Source organism: Phoca vitulina, unplaced genomic scaffold (assembly GCF_004348235.1).
Source record: "Phoca vitulina isolate PV1807 unplaced genomic scaffold, GSC_HSeal_1.0 scaffold16, whole genome shotgun sequence".
Taxonomy (NCBI): domain Eukaryota; kingdom Metazoa; phylum Chordata; class Mammalia; order Carnivora; family Phocidae; genus Phoca; species Phoca vitulina.
Genome location: NW_022589719.1, coordinates 30,971,556 through 30,990,944, shown reverse-complemented (window position 1 = coordinate 30,990,944; position 19,389 = coordinate 30,971,556). Strand labels below are relative to the sequence as shown.

The 19,389-nt window shown below is 49.5% G+C and overlaps 1 protein-coding gene across 9 annotated transcripts; it reads left to right on the top strand.

Annotated features, from left to right (window-relative positions):
* The first annotated feature begins 2,309 nt into the window (after window positions 1-2,309).
* On the top strand, window positions 2,310-16,191 carry SF1 (splicing factor 1). Of its 9 annotated transcripts, none has more exons than XM_032414363.1 (13): window positions 2,310-2,727; window positions 4,397-4,525; window positions 7,254-7,329; window positions 10,387-10,539; window positions 10,740-10,829; window positions 11,173-11,356; window positions 11,445-11,560; window positions 11,679-11,786; window positions 12,484-12,664; window positions 12,932-13,205; window positions 13,540-13,599; window positions 13,693-13,872; window positions 14,635-16,191. In XM_032414363.1, exons 1-13 carry the CDS (start codon window positions 2,697-2,699, stop codon window positions 14,970-14,972), a joined length of 1,920 nt encoding a protein of 639 aa, XP_032270254.1. In that variant the 5' UTR covers window positions 2,310-2,696; the 3' UTR covers window positions 14,973-16,191. The 9 variants fall into 9 exon arrangements, with proteins under 9 accessions (XP_032270254.1, XP_032270253.1, XP_032270256.1 ...); XM_032414362.1 differs by having other exon boundaries at window positions 2,310-3,093; window positions 15,275-16,191; XM_032414365.1 differs by having other exon boundaries at window positions 2,311-2,727; window positions 13,545-13,599.
* The last annotated feature ends 3,198 nt before the right edge of the window (window positions 16,192-19,389 follow it).

The window sequence follows — 19,389 nt, the reverse complement described above, 5'->3', positions numbered from 1 at the left end:
TTTTTTTAAAGATTTTATTTATTTGAGAGAGAGAGCATGAGAGGTGGGAGGGTCAGAGGGAGAAGCAGACTCCCTGCTGAGCAGGGAGCTCAATGTGGACTTGATCCCGGGACTCCAGAATCATGACCTGAGCTGAAGGCAGTCGCTTAACCAACTGAGCCACGCAGGCTCCTGCCCCTGCTCACTCTTTCTCAAATAAATAAATCTTAAAAAAAAAAAGAAATTTGGTGTTTTCCTATAATGCATTTCTTTATGTTTATAGTTATATGTTAAATAAATGGGATTGTCATAAATTTTTTTTTTTTAAGATTTTTATTTATTTATTTGACAGAGAGATACAGTGAGAGAGGGAACACAAGCAGTGGGAGTGAGAGAGGGAGAAGCAGGCTTCCTGCGGAGCACGGAGCCCGATGTGGGGCTCGATCCCAGGACCCTGGGACCATGACCTGAGCCGAAGGCAGACGCTTAACGAATGAGCCACCCAGGTGTCCCATGAAGCATATTTTAAAAATACGTTGAGTTCTTGAAATGTATGGAACAATTTCCAGGTAACCTGTTTTCCTCTCCAATGTCTTCACTAATAACATGCTGTGTATACCTTTCTATAGCTTTCTCTATCCTCGCGTAATCAAATGCAGACAGGCACATGCACACATATATAGGGTTTTACAAAAACAAAATCATGTAATATATCTCTGCTTTTCTTATTTAGTAACAGCACAGACGTCCCTCTAAATCAGTTGGTATGGATTAACTGATTTTCAAGTCTGCCTATTAAAATAGGTTAGGGATTCCAGTTTATTGAACCCTTCACTTATTAAAGGAAACTCACTTTGTTTCCAGATTTTCACTATTACAGACAGTGCTGCAGTAAATGCAGTAGAAGACCATGAACACATTACATTATATAATCACACGCCTTACTTTGGGGCAGATTCCCAGGAGTGGGACTGATACATTGAAAGGGCTTATTTTTAGTTTTTCTTGAAAGGGGTACAATTTTAATAGATAATAAAATGCTTTCCAAAAAAGAAATTCTCAGTAGTGTTAGCACATTGGTTGTTTGCTGTTTTGATGGTTATATAAAGAGATTCCTCCTTATCGTCTTAATTTGCATCTTCCTGCAGAGGGTGGGTACTGCTGTCTTTTCATGTTTTTTTGCTATTTGGATTTGCTCTTCTGAGACTTGCCTATTACAATCTTTGCTCATTTTCTATTGTTTTTGTCTTATTTTATAATTAGTTTTTAAGACTTCTTTGCATATTAGCTATCATGTATGGCAAGTATATCTTCCTAATGTGTTACTGTCTGTTGACTTTCATCATACAGTTTTAATTTCTTTGGTGATCAAGTATATCTTTCATTGGTCTGAGTTTTTGTTTCCCTAAAAGTCTCTACCTTTAGATGACCGTGACACTCGCCTATATTGTATTCTAGGTCTGTTTTATTGTTTAATTTAGGACCCTACACCATCTGTTAGCTAAATTTTTTCTTTACTGAATCTACTTACATATGGGGAATCTATTTCCAGTCTCTATTCTGTAGCACTAATCTGTCTTTCCTACAACAAAATCACTTTGTTTCATTATCCTGTCTTGTGTGCTGTTCCTATTGTCTGAAAAGCAAGTTCCTCTTCAACCTCGTTTACAAGTTTCCCCACTATTTTCAAAATTATATTTTAAGATGATGTAATCAACCCCCAACCCAGTTGAGATTCTAATGGAAATGCAATGTACTTGTAAATTAATTTTGGAATTGACTTTATATTGTTTTCCGCCTAAGATTACGTGTTCTTCCATAGGCCCAGATATTGCTTTGATCCTTCAAAAAGACTATTTTATACCTTTTTTTTTTTTAAGAAAAACAGGAAGTCCCTTTTTACCTGCGGCGAGTCAACGGATCCGGTTTACGGGCGCGCGCCGGCCCCTCCCCCGTCCCTCGGTTCCGGGTTACCATGGGAATCGAAAATTGACGTCACTTAGGGCTTCCGCGCCGGACCCCGGGGTCGACCATGAAGCGAAGGGCGGAGAGGTAGCTTTGCCTCGTCTACGCATGCGCGCTCCTGCTCCACTCCTCCCCGGCGGTAAATCTCGTTCAGCCGGGGTACAGCCGCGACCTCTCGCTTAATCCCAGCGAAGCTGCTCCCCGTGGGAGGGGAGTAGAAAAAGAATCGAACAAGCGACAGCCAATCCCAAGACACTACGACGCAACAGAGAATGATTGACTCAACCAACTTCAACCAATGAGAAAGCCCTTTGCCCCTACGTCACAGAGTTTGCCCCACCCTATCCCCTCCTTTCTGGACTCCGAGCTCAGTTCGCGCAGTAACAAATGAAGTGCGCGCTGCGACACCTCCCAGCTCGCTAGGCTCGGCCGCCATTTCTTCGCCTGGCCTAACGGTCCGGCCAATCCCAGCGTGCATCGAGGAGGGCTAAGGCTCCACCAATTGGAGGCCGCCGATTCCGACCCCTTGCCTCGGCTCGGCCCAATCCAGGCCTCGGGCCCGTCGCCCCCGGCCCGCCCCCGCGGCGCCCTCTCTCCTCCCTCTTTGTGCGTCTCGCGCCGCCGCCGCCCGCCGCGTGAGAGGACGCGCTCCGGGGCAGCGCAGTCGGGTCCCCTCCCCCCGGAAGGTTCGCGAAGAAGAAGCCGCCACCGCCGCCTAAAAGGAGCCGCCGGTGCCGGTCCCCGGGGGCGCCATGGCGACCGGAGCGAACGCCACGCCGCTGGGTAAGCTGGGCCCCCCCGGCCTCCCCCCCCTTTCCGGGCCCAAAGGGGGCTTCGAGCCGGGGCCACCGCCTGCTCCCGGGCCTGGGGCGGGGCTGCTGGTGCCCGGGCCGCCGCCGCCCCCGCCCGTGGGCTCGGTGGGGGCCCTGACCGCGGCCTTCCCCTTCGCGGCGCTGCCGCCGCCGCCACCGCCGCCGCCCCCGCCTCCCCAGCAGCCGCCGCCGCCGCCGCCCTCCCCGGGCTCCTCGTACCCGCCGCCGCAGCCTCCCCCTCCGCCGCCGCTCTACCAGCGCGTGTCGCCGCCGCAGCCGCCGCCACCCCAGCCGCCCCGTCAGGACCAGCAGCCGGGCCCGGCCGGCGGCGGAGGAGGTGAGTCGGGCCGAGAGAGCGCGAGAGGCGTCGCGCGGACGGGCCCGGCCGCCTGAGGGGCGCGCGGCGGCGGCGACGGCGGCTGCACGCGGCAGGGGCGCGCGCGCGCACGGGGAGGCCCCGGGCGGAGGCGCCACGGGGCGCGCGGCCCGGTTCTCGGGCCCCGAGTGCGCACGCGCGCTGGAAGGGGTGGGGGGGGAGAGCGGAGGGTTCCTGTGCGCAGGCGCAGTGTGGCGGCCGGGCTTTGTGGCCCGACTATAATCTGGTGGGGGGGGGGGTCTGTGTTATATTCTAGATTCTGGTATAGGAGAGCGGTGGCGAGTAGGTTGATTTGGTGGACGGAGTGGTGGGTGTGCATGTCAGGAGGGCGTGAAATGGTCAACTGGTAATGTGGAGCACCTCCTTCCTGGTTCTAGAGAAGTCCAAAAAGCAGAAAAGTAGCAAGAGTAGCTTTTATTTCTATAGTAGGGCAAGGTTTTCACTACAGTGAAAGAAAGAGGTCGAAAATCCTTAGAGTGTGATTGGGTCTGATGCACTTTTCGGGAGAAGGAGTTTTTTCCTAATCTCCATTTATCTTAGAGAAGTCAGATATGCCTCCCCTTAGTTGTTGGGGCTTTCCCCCTGGGAAGTAGAACTGACTTGTGTGTACCAATGTGTATGGAGTTTATGCCTCTGTATCAGAGGAGGAGGATTTGGCTGCTGTTGTATAGCTTTTTTGTTGTTGTCGGACTTTGATACATCCTCTAGGAGTTCAGATGTTAAGTGTCTAGTTGGCCGGGAAAATTGAATCCTTATCTAGGCTAAATTTCTGAAGAAAAAAGTGATCTTGTTGAAGAACTGGGTTTTTTCACTTAGTAAATCATAGGTTTGGTTGTGTTCGGCCCATTTAGAAAGGTGACTGGTGGGGAGTGGAGGTGAGAAGAATCAGCAGTTTTCCCAATCTTGCTTTACCAAGGTATGATTATTCAGTATACCTTGTCTCCCTTGGGGCTTTTAAAACATTCATGGTTGACGTCGCATATCTGAAAGATGTGTTTGCTTGTTTACATACTTCACAGTTTTTCTGGATACGTATTATAAATGTGAAATGTTACTTTTTCGGATCCAGAGCTAGGTACCCTTGTGGTGGCCATGTGTCTCTGAATTCTCGGGTTTGTGTTCATTTTTTTGCTATATATATTTTAGGTCAAGTTCTCAGTTTCCCAGTCTGCCGAGGTTGTGTCTAGTGTCATAAGTATCCTGAACTGCCTGTTGGTAGTTTGCTGGTTTATATTTGCATTTGATGGACTTTATCTGCCTTCAGATTTTCCAAGTAAGAAGCGGAAGAGGAGCCGCTGGAACCAAGATACAATGGAACAGAAGACGGTGATTCCGGGAATGCCTACAGTCATCCCCCCTGGACTTACTCGGGAACAAGAAAGAGCTTATATAGGTAAATACACGTTCTGCATCCAAATACGTTGTCAGATTGATATGATTTATTCTGAGCAACATTTTATGTGTTATAAGTTTGAGACCTTAAAGTCTTGTTCTTTTGAGATGAGGTACGGTCAGGTGTACTTTCATGACTTTGACATAACCCATCAGTTTTTACTCTGTAAGTCCTGCATTTGAAGCTCCTTGTTTTGGTTTGTTCGTAACAGCAGTGTTCTCCATGAGTGCCAGGAAGGTAGAGGGACCCACTTAGGAGTGAGGGTAGTCCCCAGTCCAGCACCCCACCCCACCCTTTTCAGCTGCTGTTCATTGCCAGTTGGTGAGGTGAGTGTCTTCTGCCTCTCTGGACACGGCCCCAGTGGAGAACACTGCAGGTATTATAAACTAAGTACCTTTTTCACAGCATGGCCTTTCACCATTTCATATTCCTCCCTCTCCTTCAAATGTGGTCTTTTACTTTTATAGGTACTTTCTGAAAAGAAAAACTCAGTTTAATCAAAGAGTGGTCCTGAAAGTGTTGAACAGTGCACCCCTTTTTACCATTTTGTTGAATTTAACCTTTCCTTCAGCATCTTTTCTGGTTTGGTCTTTGGAGAGCTGTCTTAAAACGAGGGCTCTTTTACTATCAAAGAACTCTGCTGGGAAAGGGGTACTACTTGGATATGGAATGAGGTGGTAGGATAAAAGATCTTATCTGTTGGGAAATTTCAAGAATTAACAATAATTGTCCACAGTGTAAATGAAGTTAACCTCAAAATTACCTTTTTTTAAATATAAGGTTTTTAATGTGAGTTTTACCTTTATTCATGTATCTGCAGCTGTCTCCAAAAAGTTCACTTGATGAACATTTCTTACTAACCAAAGAAACATCCCCTTTGGAGTAAATTAGGGCAAAGGCCGCCTAGGCCTATGAGGCTGTATCCTTCACAGATCAAAAGCTTCAAGGCTGGCATGTGTTACTCTTGAGGATCATTATATTTTATGTTTTTTAACTGCTGAGAGTTTTGAGGTGTTGGAATTGTTACCTTGTTTTCACGGTACTAATATTTCTTCTTTCCCCACTGTTCAATTTACTTCCACCCACCCGCTTGTCTCATTAGATCGGCCTGGGTCTTTACAACCTTGTGGAAATGTCCTTAGTGGAATGACATTCCAGGGACACAAGCAGACTTAGAAAGGGGGGAAAACAGACTTATTCTCTACATCTCCAGTTCTCTTCCTGTGCAGGGAGTTAATGCACTGAGCCCTGAGGGTATTTATAGCTCTATAATCAAAAGTGGGTAGAGCCAAAGCAGAGGCCAGTGTAGATCTCAGCTCCAAGAAAGATCACAGACTTTGATTTAAGTGCCAGTTTTCCTCAGGTCAGACCCCACACCCCTACAGTTCAGTTAGGAGGGCTGCCTGCCTCCATGAAGCTGACTTTCACCTTGAGTTCTTGAGCTAAATACTTGACTGTCAAGTCAGAAATTTTCTGGCGTAGAAGAGCTTAGGGATCTATGTATCTTAATTCATCTTCTGTCTCTCAGGGTATACACTGCTTTGTACAATGCCCCCAATATCTTCTCTTGATATGAATGTGGGTTTTCAGTTCTTTGGAGTTGGAATGGGTATGTGGTATAGCCCTGTGGGGTGTATTTAAAAGTAGAAGGGTATCTTGGGTTAGACATGCATTAATCCTGTTTTGGAGCCAGCTCGACTTTAACCCAACCCACTAAGACTTGCCCTTATTAGAGATGCCTGCTCACAACTTTCAGATGCTGCAAAGGTAAGAAACAGGTGGTTCTTCAGCACGCTGAAGACCGTGATCTGGCTCTACAGTTGCCATTATCTTGAGAAGTCACCCGGGTAACATTTCCCTGGAGTCATTGAACTTCTGTGAAACCTTCCTCTCTTTTTTATGTACAGCCTCATTTTGTCAAGGTCTGAGGGCCACACATTCTCCTTGACCCACACTTTCTTTTTCTACATCCCCTACTTTTACTCCCCTCATGAGGAGCGAGTCTGAGAACAGACTTCTTAACGTCTCACGGTTACTGGTTTATTAAGGTATATGGATTGTTACCTAAGACTGGAATAAAAGCAACAGGTATTGGGAGATCCTTATTAGTATGGATCTGGTTGTACAGAAAGAGTATGTATAATAGGCTTTTTATGAGGTGTTGAATTGGTTATTAAATGTCTTACATGTTCAAGGAATTTTGAACCTGGTATCAATGAAAATGATCTTTGCTCAACTGGTATTTTTCCTTGTCCCATGTTAATTGGATTTCATTTTGGGCTATGCTTAATATTTAATGAAGAAAAATAAACTCTCAAGAGTCTTGCCCTCGAAGTAATTTGTTTGGGAACAGGGTATTGGTGATAACATAACATGGTTTGTTCTGGGTGCCAATTGTATAGCAAGCCTTGGAGGGGAGGGAGAGGTGAAACACCTAATAATTGCTTTGATGTTAGCCTTAGTGAACAGTGTATACTGCTAACCCCTCTTCCAACAAACTGTTTGCTTCCTTAAGTGTTAACCATTTTGAAGTGAAAAATACCTATAGATGTAAATGGACTCCTGCCGATAGGTGGTTGGGGGTTTTTGCCTCAATGTGTTCACTGATCAGTCGTCCCTTTCAAAGTCTCCGAGTTCTTCATGCTTGTTGTTGAGATTTGAGATGTTTTTTGGTAACATTGTCTTTTTTCCATCCTTTTTTTTTCTTTCCTAACCTGGTTTCTTCCAGTGCAACTGCAGATAGAAGACCTGACTCGTAAACTGCGCACAGGAGACCTGGGCATCCCCCCTAACCCTGAGGACAGGTTGGGAAACAGTTTTAACCAGCTGACAGTAACGCTTTTACCTTTTTCTCAATACGTTTTACTGGTGGCAACATATTGTGTCAGTTCAATGAAATCCTAGTAAGACGACTGTGATAATACTTTGACCATTCTGGGGCCTAGGGTTTAATTAGCAATCTATATGGTCAGTCGTCAGTTAGAAAATTGGAATGAAATTTAATTACTAGCAGAATAAAAAGTTACAGGAAAATGGACATCTGGTTTCCAATTGGTAAGCACCTAGATTTTAACCTGATTTACCCACCCGTAGGGACAGTGAGGTGGCCCGTTAACCAGCCTTTTCAGTAACTGCTTTGGTTGAAAACCGAGGGTGTAGAGCTTTTCTCACAGGTACATGGTGCAGGGATTAAGAATATTTTTGAGCATCACTGAATTTGAGCAGACCAGAAGCTCAGTCTGGTTAGCTCATTGGTGCAGTCTTCCTGCTCATGGTTTTGAGGTGGTTTTAAAATAGATGAGATTTCTAACCAGCTTCCTTCACTGCCAGTGAATTTTCCGCCTTGGCCATTGCCTGGGGGGTATTGGGAGGGTCCAGAATATTCTAGCCTGTTTTGGGAAGGCTAGCAACCAACCCTAAGTCACCTTTATTTTTTAAGAGTGTGGTCTTCAAACATCTGTAGTCACATCCTTTCAGTTTACAATTTCTCTCACCTTTGAAAAGTAAAAAGTCTGAGGGAAATTAACTTTTTAACCAGGAATTTTATTGGCTGGTTGAACTTCGAACAGCTAAATCTGATCCATTTAATAGAAGGGCAATATGCCTCCCTCTCCGTGAAATTGCTCTTAGTGCATGCGGCATAGTTGAAAACACTTCACTTTAAAAAGTAGTGTTTTTAGCTTTTATTACCCAATTAATGGCTTGTTAAATCAGGAAGATGATGTAGTGATTTTAGAAGCCACTCACTTATGCATCTTTCTGCTGCCCTTTGCCAGGGAACAAATTAACTTAATCTCTCCATGTGGGCTCTTTAATTTTACTTAATGAAATTTATTATTTTTTTACCTGTAGATTTTGGTTGGAGGGTTGTGTTGTGTTTTATATATATATATTTATATATATATATTTATATATATATATTTCTTTTTTTTTTTTTTTTTTTTTTTTTAAAGATTGCATCGTAGGTTGTAGACCACAACTGTTGAGTGCTTTTTTGGCCTTTTTCCCTTTAATAATACGTCTAACAGGTTACCAGGCAATTCCTCAAAAGGTTGAATTTTTAACAAACCTTTGCTTCCTGGAGAAATGGGATTAGAGTTTAGTTGATCTATATGATGCCTCTTTGAAGTGACGAAGTTGGGCCAATATAACCTCTAGAATATTAGCTTTTGCCTTTTCACATCCACAATTTGGGAAGAGATTAAACTGTTGTGAGGCTTTTAAATGACCAATTTGGTACTGGTAAACCTTGTTCTGTTGATTAGCCAGAAATGCTTAATTCTAGACAGCTACGGGGTGGGAATTAGAAACGTCAAGCACGTTAGAAATAAAACCAGAGCAGTTTTTTTCTCCCTTGTATTCAGTTTGAAAGAGGGCCTAATGCCTGACTGGTTTTGCTTTTGAGCCCAGGTTGGAGGGAACTGCATGAGTTTCTTACCTTACTGAGGTTATTTCCTAAGAAGGTGTATTCTCAATATTAAGCCACTATGCTATTTTGATGTTGCTTAAGTTGCACAGTTAAAAATGTTTTAAAAATCTCTTGTAGACTTAAATGTATAAGATGATAGTCTAATGAGCTGGGGTATGTTTGCTTTTGTTCATTATTATTGGATTGTGTTAACAGTTTATATAAATGCTAGAAACGGAGGTGTCATTTAGCCGTCATTAGCCATGAACAAACCTGACCTTTTATTCCATCGTGTGTGTAACGTGGTATGACATGGTTCCCTTTAGGCTGAAGACAGTGGGAGCAGCCGAGTTCAGTCCTTGCTCTCCAACTAGGCAAGGTTCTCTCAACTAAACCAAGGGTATAGGAGTCTTGACTACTTTCAGGATGTTTTTTTAATAACCTGATCCACATGGTCTCTTCCCTTCTTGCAGCTGCTACTAAATTTTCATTCAGAATATCAAGCTATGGTCCTTTTTGTAATCTCAACTCAGAATTCTAGGAGTGTAACTTCTCTTTTTTATTACCGCAAAATCCAGCTGTGGTAAACTGACCATTTTATCATTACTATTTTTTACTTGTAGCAACAGCATTTTACTCCTTAAAAAAATGAGAGAGAGAGAATCTGCTTTCTGGACTTGTAAACTCTGGTGGAGAATCCTAGGTTTTCCCCTTGCCGTTTGCAGGTCCAGACCCTAGACAAGTACTTGACCAAATCTGCATTTGCAGCCTCTAGCAGAAGCTGCTTTAGCACGTTAACGTTTTTCTCTACCCAGACTCCCCAACCTCGAACAGCCAGAAAACAGGTTGACTCCTGGGCCTTGGACACAGCCAGCCAGGCCATTGAAGGAAAAGCAGAGACGAAGCCTTGAACCATCTCTCTCCATTGTGGGGCCAAGTAGCTGCAGCAGCCTTGAGTCCCAGTTGCATTGGGTTAAAGAGCTCATACTTAACTATGTGGCAGGGGTGCAGACACTCTTCCTGATAGGGCACGAGCTCTGCAAGAGTTCACATTTTACCTAAACTTTTGGGTTTCCGTGGTTCATAAAGTTGTAATAATGTACAATTTTTTAAAATGAAAAATCCATATTTGGCAAGAAGACTCCAGAGGATGATACTGTCCTTGCCATTTACAGTCCAAAGATTTTCCCCCAGAAGGACAGACTTTTTTCTTCTCAACATTTAGAAGCAAGACCTTTTTTTTCTTTCTCACACACACCCCAGTCCCCCTAATGCTAAGCCAGCTTTCATCTCCCCATTCCACACGATCTTGAGTAGCACACGTTACGGTCGGTTCCTCCGAAGAGTGTTGTGTTAGGGTCTGAGAGGCAGAGGGGCTGGGGAAGACTAATTTTAGCCCATGTGGGATGAGAAGAGTGAAGGCAAAGCAGTAACGGTGATCTGTTTCCCACAGGTCCCCTTCCCCTGAGCCCATCTACAATAGCGAGGGGAAGCGGCTTAACACCCGCGAGTTCCGCACCCGCAAAAAGCTTGAAGAGGAGCGGCATAACCTGATCACGGAGATGGTTGCCCTCAACCCTGATTTCAAGCCACCTGCAGATTACAAGTAAGCAGAGGGGCTGGTTGTCCAGGCCAAGGACACGTACAGATCACGTGTGATCTGGTGGAACTATTCTGGTACTAACGTCACACCACTTGTCCTCAAGTCATGTGTAGTTAATACATGGTAGCAAGGTTGGTTCTAAAAGCTGTGGGTTGTGTCCTCTCTCAGAAACATGCAGAGTCTATGAGTCTTTTCTTTTTTAGACCTCCAGCAACACGGGTGAGCGATAAAGTAATGATTCCACAAGACGAGTATCCAGAAATCAACTTTGTGGGGCTGCTGATTGGGCCCAGGTGAGTAACTGCTACCCTGTGGGATACATGATTGTTAAGAAACTGTGAGCTGTATCGGTCTTAGGCCCAGCTGGGTGCCACTGATGGCTTCCCTTCCTGTTTTTGGTGGGAGTTCACACTTTTCTGTGAGAAAATCTCTTCAACCCCATTTTACTGCAGAGAACTCAAATCTTACAGATTTGGTGTGGCTGCCTTTAACTTAAAAGAGATCATGGAACTCTTGGTGGGAAAATCCAACTCTGCACTCATGGTTTCCTGCCGGTGTGATCCGCCCACTCTGTCCCCTCTGGCATGGGAACTTGCCTATCAAATCTAACAATTCAACTTTTTCTGCCCCTGATAGAGGGAACACCTTGAAGAACATAGAGAAGGAGTGTAATGCCAAGATTATGATCCGGGGGAAAGGGTCTGTTAAAGAAGGGAAAGTTGGCCGCAAAGATGGCCAGATGCTCCCTGGAGAAGATGAGCCACTTCATGCCCTAGTTACCGCCAACACCATGGAGAATGTGAAGAAAGCTGTGGAACAGGTGAGGCAGCCAGAAAGGAAGCCTCTTGCTAGAAATCTAGTGGTGGCCCCAGCGCTTTATGTAACTGTGACCCTTGCATCTCCACTAGATAAGAAACATCCTGAAGCAGGGTATTGAGACCCCTGAGGACCAGAATGATCTACGGAAGATGCAGCTTCGGGAGTTGGCTCGCTTGAATGGGACCCTTCGGGAAGATGATAACAGGTGTGTGATCGGTTTAGAGTGGAGAGAGTGTACAAACCTGAAGAACCTGTGGAAGTAGGAAGCTTGGCCGTAGCCCTTGACATGACTCTTTTTTTTTTCCCCCCTTCTTCCTCGACAGGATCTTAAGACCCTGGCAGAGCTCAGAGACACGCAGCATTACCAATACCACAGTGTGTACCAAGTGTGGTGGGGCTGGACACATCGCTTCCGATTGCAAATTCCAAAGGTGAGGGCCTGGGATTATGGCTTCTTTGTAGCCGTGGTGTTCAAGACATTGCTTGAGCATGTTGGTTGGTTGCTGTTAACCTTTGGGCTCTAGAGAAGCTTCCTTTCTGTGAATGTGGTCTGTAATGGTGTGATGTTAAAGCCCAGGATGATGAGAAGCAGCTTGTGCGAACACCTGTATTTTGTGGCTCATCTTGAATTCAGGAAAACTAGAAACTTCCATCCTGAGTGTAAATGTTTCCACTGTGGCTCAGTATTAACTACTTTTTGCTGCTTAGGATCGGTTTCAGAAGCCATCTGGATTTTTGACCAGTTTTGAACCAGCACTTGATAGCAACATTTTTCTACTTTGGAAAACCTGGCAGGTGCTCTAGTCCTGCATAGACCTTCCTTCCCTCAAACTGGGAATGTAAGATTTCATGAAGGTTTGCTCTTTGGAAGAGCCTGTGCTTTCCTAGCTCATGTGGCTGGCTGGGTGCTCTCCATCTTTTCTGTTGTGACAGAAATCCATGTGGTCTCCCAGATGCAGAGCTGGGCGCAGAACTGAGGACTTGATGAGACTATTTTGAGGAACGGTTAGAAAGGATGATTGAATTCAAAGAACTCTGTCACTTCTTCTACAGGATAGAACTTTCTTTCTTAATGAATTTTTTTTCTCTTCTCTCTTTCTTTCTCTGTGTTTCTTATCCTGCCTTCAGGCCTGGTGACCCCCAGTCAGCTCAGGATAAAGCACGGATGGATAAAGAATATTTGTCTCTCATGGCTGAGCTGGGCGAAGCGCCGGTGCCGGCATCCGTGGGCTCCACCTCGGGGCCCGCCACCGCGCCCCTGGCCAGCGCGCCTCGGCCTGCTGCTCCTGCCAACAACCCACCTCCACCGGTGAGTTTCAGGGGCTGGTTCTTGTGGTCTGGCCGCCCCCATTCTCTTCCTCAGAGACTGAGGGCTGTGGCCAGGTGCTTTGGGTAGAGCGCAGTGACAGACATGGCTGGCAACATTGTTCTTCCGGGTGTCAGGATGTTCAGGGATCTTTCACTTTAGGAAGATCCTGTCCTTGTGTGTTTTCTGGTACTCTTGGCGTAGCCGAAAGAACAGTGTTGCCACCAGGGGGAGCAGGCAGGGACGTTGGCGGGAAATGCTCTCACGTAGTCTCTCATGTCCACCACCCAGAGCCGCCCACCCTGGATGAATTCTGGCCCTTCAGAGAGTCGGCCCTACCATGGCATGCACGGAGGTGGTCCTGGTGGGCCTGGAGGTGGCCCCCACAGCTTCCCACACCCATTACCCAGCCTGACAGGTGGGCATGGTGGACATCCCATGCAGCACAACCCTAACGGACCCCCACCCCCTTGGATGCAGCCGCCGCCACCACCGATGAACCAGGGCCCCCACCCACCTGGGCATCATGGCCCTCCTCCAATGGGTAAGTAAGTGTCAGACCAGAAACCTTGGGGCTTTGGGATGAGCAAGGGTGACGTCAGGTTGCTGCGACCCGGAAGCAGCTCTCAAAGTGGCTGGGTATTGCATCGGGTCTCCTGCCCAGGCCGGGAATGGGAAGGAGCAAGACTTCGTCCTGGCTTAGGAAGTGGTTTGTGCGTGGGGTAGACATAGACCTACGTCTCAAAGGCAGGGTTCCAGAACGGTTCTTACAAGGGTAGTGGTTGCAAGGTGTGTGCACCCAGTAAGCTGTCGGTGGGGGCGTCTTCCCTGGCCGGTTCCCATGTCCTGCTAAGTCCCTGCTCTTTCCTTCCATCAAGATCAGTACCTGGGAAGTACGCCTGTGGGCTCTGGGGTCTATCGCCTGCATCAAGGAAAAGGTAACGCGGCCTGGCGTCTGCTCGCTGGGGGGCGCTGGGCCTGGCAGCGGGGTCTCCGGCCCGAGGCTCACCCTCGCCTCCGCCTCCCTGCAGGTATGATGCCGCCGCCGCCTATGGGCATGATGCCGCCGCCGCCGCCGCCACCCAGTGGGCAGCCCCCACCCCCTCCCTCTGGCCCTCTTCCCCCATGGCAGCAGCAGCAGCAGCAGCCTCCGCCACCCCCTCCGCCCAGCAGCAGTATGGCTTCCAGTACCCCCTTGCCATGGCAGCAAAGTGAGTGGACTATTTTGGGCTTGTGGGGGTGGGTGGGATGGGGAGGTGGGGCTGAGAGGAGCAGAAGAAGCTCACGGCTCACAGAGGCAGGCAGACACCCAGGGAGGAGATGCTGCTCTCTGCTGGGGGTGCAAGCAGAAAGGGCCTCGTGGCCCCTGGGGGTCTTGGGGAAGAGAGCTGATGTTTGGCGTGGTTGTGTCTGGGGAGCGGTTTTGGGGGACCTGGAGGGAACCTGCCATCGTAGGTAGGGTGCCAGAAATCCAGGCTCTCACGGGCTGGGCTGCGTGAGCTGCCGGCTGCTGGCTGGCCCGAGCCTGTGTGTAAGGCCGGGGTGGGGAGGGTGCTTGCATGCTGCGCAAGGGACGTGATTGGGGCCTGAGAGACGGCAGGGATGGGACCGGGCTGTGGGGAGAGTAGCTGTGGCCTTGAGGTTGAATGTGCCGTTCGGTGGTGGCGGCGGATGGGCGGAGGGATGTCAGAGCCGGTTCTTGTGTCTGGTACCTTCCCCTCAGCCCTTCCAGGGGCACTGGTGACAAAGGGCTTGCTCTGCTAAGCCCAGAGACCTCGAGGCTGACCCCAGGGTAGTCCTGCCCACCCCTCCACTCCCCATCACCAGGACAGCCCCGCCCGCCCGCCCCCCACCACCGTACCGCATGCCAAGCAAGGAGCAGGCGCCCCTCGCCCCCCCATCCCAAGGCAGCAGCCGCAGAGAGCCGCGGTGTGCCCCCGCGCGTGTGACCTTGGGCTTCTTTACCACCCCAGATACGACGACTACCACCACGAGCGCTGGCACAGGGTCCATCCCGCCATGGCAACAGCAGCAGGCGGCTGCCGCAGCTTCTCCAGGAGCCCCTCAGATGCAAGGCAACCCCACTATGGTGCCCCTGCCCCCCGGGGTCCAGCCGCCTCTGCCGCCCGGGGCCCCTCCCCCTCCGCCGCCTCCGCCGCCTGGTTCCGCCGGCATGATGTATGCCCCGCCCCCTCCTCCTCCGCCTCCCATGGACCCTTCTAACTTTGTCACCATGATGGGCATGGGGGTGGCGGGCATGCCGCCCTTCGGGATGCCTCCAGCTCCCCCACCGCCTCCACCACAGAACTAGACTCGGTTTTTTTAAGAAAATATATATTATATATAGAGAGAATTGGTCTCGTTTAAACACACGCCGAACCTCACCATATGGAGCCAGACATTGGGATGCACGCATGTGATTTGTGTGCACGCATGTGTGTGTGTGCACGCACCGGGCTGGGCCAAGCGACTGAAGACTCGCTTGGGAACGGGCAGGTGGTAGTAGGGGCGCCAGCTTGGGCTCTCCTGGCGCCCCGTAGCATCGAGTGTCTTCTTTGTCTTCTTTCTCTCCTCACCCAACTCCTTTTGCCTCTCCCCAAACCGGGCCGCCAGGATCCCTCCCCGCGGCGGCGATGGCCCGAGCCATGAGAGTGAGGACTTTCCGCGCCCATTGGTGACCCTTCCAGGCAGACAGCCTCAGCAGCGCCCCTGGTGGACAGGATGGTTCGGCAAAGCAGCCTGAGTTATTTTTGTGGACGGAATCGGAACACGCTGGCTCCATATCGTGAAATTTTTATTAATTTTTTCTTTTTCCTTTGTTATTTCCGTATCTTTTCCTTTCTTCAGACTCCGTCCAAGGAGATGCTCTTCCCCGATCTTCTGCTGCAATTAGACTCCTTTCCTTTTTCTCCATTCCTTGTTCTTCTCTTCCCAAGGAGAGGAGGGAGCAAATGGTTTTAGGCACAAGCTTTGGCCATTAATGTCAGGCTGTTTGGAAGGGGGGGGTTCCTTTTGGTTCTAAGATATTCAAGGTTGCCATGACCACCCCAGTTTTTTTGTTTTTTGTAGTGTGACATTTTGTTTTTGTCACCTTAATAGACTAGTGGGTTAATTTCCAGGTTCCGGGCCAACACCCATCCTGGCACCCCTGCCAGTGGTAGGTGGGGCCACCCAAGCTACCTTGGTCTTGTCTGCCACCCTGGAGAGTCCTTTCCTTGCTCCCTGAGCACCTGAGCTGCCTCAGATTCCATTTGTTCCTTTCCTTCCTGGAAGGTTTCCTTTCAAATTTTATTTTAATCCCAAACGTCTGAATGTTTTGCAGTGTCTAGGGGTTTAAGCCCCTTGTTTTTCGTTCTACTTTTTTCTCCCCTTCCCTCTTCATGGAGTGATTATGTTGACAATAATGTATAATGCGCGTTCTCTTCACTGGTTTATCTGCAGAAATTTCTCTGGGCTTTTTTTTCGGTGTATGATTCAACACTGCGTTAAAAGGGGGATGTTCCATTGAATAAAAGAGCAGTGTGGTTTTCTGGGTCTGTTTCTTCATTTTTCTTTTCTCATCAAACCCCCGGTACTTAGCAGCAGCTCCAAAGTTACCTCACCTGCCCACATTCAGCACCTGGCCCCAGCCATCCCGTTCTCTCTGGGGAACCCCTGGGACCTTCATTAGGGAGCCTCCCGCCTGCGTCCCTGTGTGTGGCTTTGCTGGTGGAAGCTGAGTATGTGGGTGGTCCCACCATCTCCCCTTTGTTTACTGGTTCACAGCTGAGAACCAGGTTCTTCACCACCATCACCCACCCCCATCACCCCTCAATCCCCTGGTCCCTGCTGTTCTGAAGGCCTTTCCCTGGGGCTTGGACCCCGACATTTGCTGAGCTCTGGTTGCGATCTCTGCCTGGAAGCTACCACCTGACGGAAGGCCCTGGGCCTAGGGAGTCGTCGGCACTAAAGGTCAAGCCAACTGATCCTGCCTGCGAGGCGCAGAGCAGATAAAATTAAACCGCCAGGTGGCTTTTTCTTTCTCCGCTGGTGACTTGAAGCCTGCCAGCACTGCAGGCTTTGGGGATGGCTGGGGGCAAAAAAAAAAGTGCCCTGTCTTGTGCTTTGTAAGCACTTCTTCGCGGCGGGTCTCAGGTGGTTTTGTTCTTTCACGTCTGGGGCAGCGGGCCGTGCTGGTTGTGGCACCCGAAAAATCCACGTCAGGGCTCCACGAGGTCTGAGGTCCTTGCCCGGCTGTTGCCGTGCCGCCCTGTGCCTATGTGCCTGCCCTTCCCCGGCTGCCTTTCCTTCCTTCGGGGAGGTTAAGGGACAGCACGCCCCTGCTGCCCCCAGCACCTGCCAGTGGGGACGCCTCTCCCTTCAAGTTGGGTCTGACCACTGCTCTTTGGAGCAGAAGCGGGTTGTGTGGGCCCCCTGTCCGGGATGGGATGTCTGTACTACTTGGCTATAGGCCGGTAGGGTTAACGGAGCCTCGGAAGCAAGGCAAGTGCAGTGGGTTTCCCTAACCAAGACCGAAACTTCACTTGACTAAAAGAATGATCTTTTCTCTGTCCTTAACTGACAGAATGGGGGCAGGGCCTGGGGCCTAGCAACCCTCTTTGACCTTGGCTTCACCTCATTGCTTCCCCCACAAGCTCGGTTTCCCTGGTGGGCTCATTGGGCGGTTAATTAGCTCTTTGAAGCTCTGGAAGAGGCAAAGTGGCGCTATGTGGGTTTTAGAAATAAAATCAATAAATGACTTAACCGCAGCCCAGCTATCTCCTTCGTCTCCCTCCCCCGGGGGCCAGCTCCGTTCCTGTGCTAGCTCCCTCCCGGCTCCCCGCCGTCAGCTTTTGTTAAGGTTTTGGAGAGTAACAAAGTGGCTAGCTAAGGCATCGGGCTCAGGCCTTTCTCCAAGGAGCTCCAGGCCCTGAGATGGAAGAGAGAGCAGGAAGGCTTGGCCCTCAGAAGCGCAGGGGGCACCTGCCTTTGTGGCAGGGTGGGCAGAGAGGAGAAATGCTTTCCCACCCGCCTTGAGACCACCTCGGGTGGAGGAAAAAACCTTAGCTCCACCAGGTCTGTTCCTGCCTGTCCTGGCAGCACTGGCTCCCCGCCCCCGCCCCAGCTTGGGTGGTGAAAGGAATACCAGTTGGGAAAGGTCAGCGTTAGGGCCCTGGAGAAACCCAAGATTGGTCTGAAGAAAGAGGCAGGATTTCTGGTTAGAAACCTAGTCAGACAAACAACCTTGGGTTATTCAAGTTAGTCAAGTGCCTCCAGGGTTCCAGATTGATCTGCACCCGCAGCACGGGGGAGTGAGGGATTGGAGAGGACATGGGGACACAAGAAGTGGGTCAGTTTGAGCCTTCAAGGTCTGATCATGCTGGTCTGGGGCTTGCAAAATAAACGGAGGGGCCTCAGGGTGGAGTCACCCCTGGAAAAAGCCTGGAAACAGTTTGAGTGGGGGGCACAGACAACAAAGATGGAAGGGACGCACAAGGAAGGTAGTTGGAGAAATCAAAGTAATTTCTGGGTGCCTGGCTGGCTCGGTAGAGCGTGGGACTCTGGATCTCAGGGTTGTGAGTTCAAGCCCCACGTTGGGCACAGAGCCTACTTTAAAAAAGGAATTTCTGTTTCCTAGTAGAAACAGGCCAAGTCCCAGTTGAGCAAGTGCCTTGAGCCCCGAAGAAGGGCGAGCACAGCGCTGATGCCCAGAAGAGGGGCATCAGAACCAGCTGGCTGGAAGAGCATTGGATTCATCTGGGGAGTCGGATGAGAATTTGGGAATGGTTTGGGAGCAGGTCCTTAGTGGCAGGAAAATTAACTGGTAGGCAACTAGGGGTCAGTAGAAGGGCTGTGTGGCCACGACGCTACCACAACAGGGCTGTGAGGTGACAGCACAGATAACAGGTGGCTTTCTCCAGGGAGCACTAAGTGCCAAGGAGCCTTCTGAGCGTGACTCAGAACAGCCTCTTGGGAGCAAGTCCAGGCCCAACAGCCCCAGATGTGAGCCAAGTCCGGAGACCAGGTTCTTGGAGGGTGGGTGACCCCAGCAGAGGCACAGCCCTGGCGGGGAGCCTTGCGGATGGGGGCTCAGAAGAGACCAGGGAGCCACCAAGCACCCTATTGAACTAGAGCATACAAAAAGACCAAAAGGAGACACTGGAAAATACCGCGAAATGTAAGGAAGTTTTCTATATTCCCACTACATCTGTGTAGGCACATTTGGGTGTTTCCTGATCTTCTTTCTCACTTTGAAGCATGGCAGCTATGGGAGATGAACACCGTAATGCTGTTTGGGGGCAGGGGAGAGCAGGGCTCGGGAATTGGAAGACTCGCAGTTTAGACCCCACGCTAAGCTTGTACCTCCAGGGCTGGGTCTGCTGTGGCTCAGAATGTCCTCGAAGACAGCTCGGCCTTCCCCCAAACCAGGCTCTCAGTAGCACCCTGCAGCTGTCCAGGCCTCTGACCTGCTTCCTTGGCCCTCAGACCAGAACACCCAGCCCCTCTCCACCAGCCCACTGCCCTGGGAGGCCCAGGCATCCTTTGAAATAGCACAAAGCCCTGGGCTCCTTTTGCTCAAAGAACAAAGCAGGATCCAAAGTTGCCTCCACAGGAGTAGGAGGCAGCAGCTGGAGGAGGCAGGAATTTATATTCTCATTTGAGAGTATAAATTGGATGAAGGAATTCAACGGCTCAGAAAAGTAAAGCAACCAGCTAAAGGTCGCACAGCAAATCAGTGCTGGGGCCAG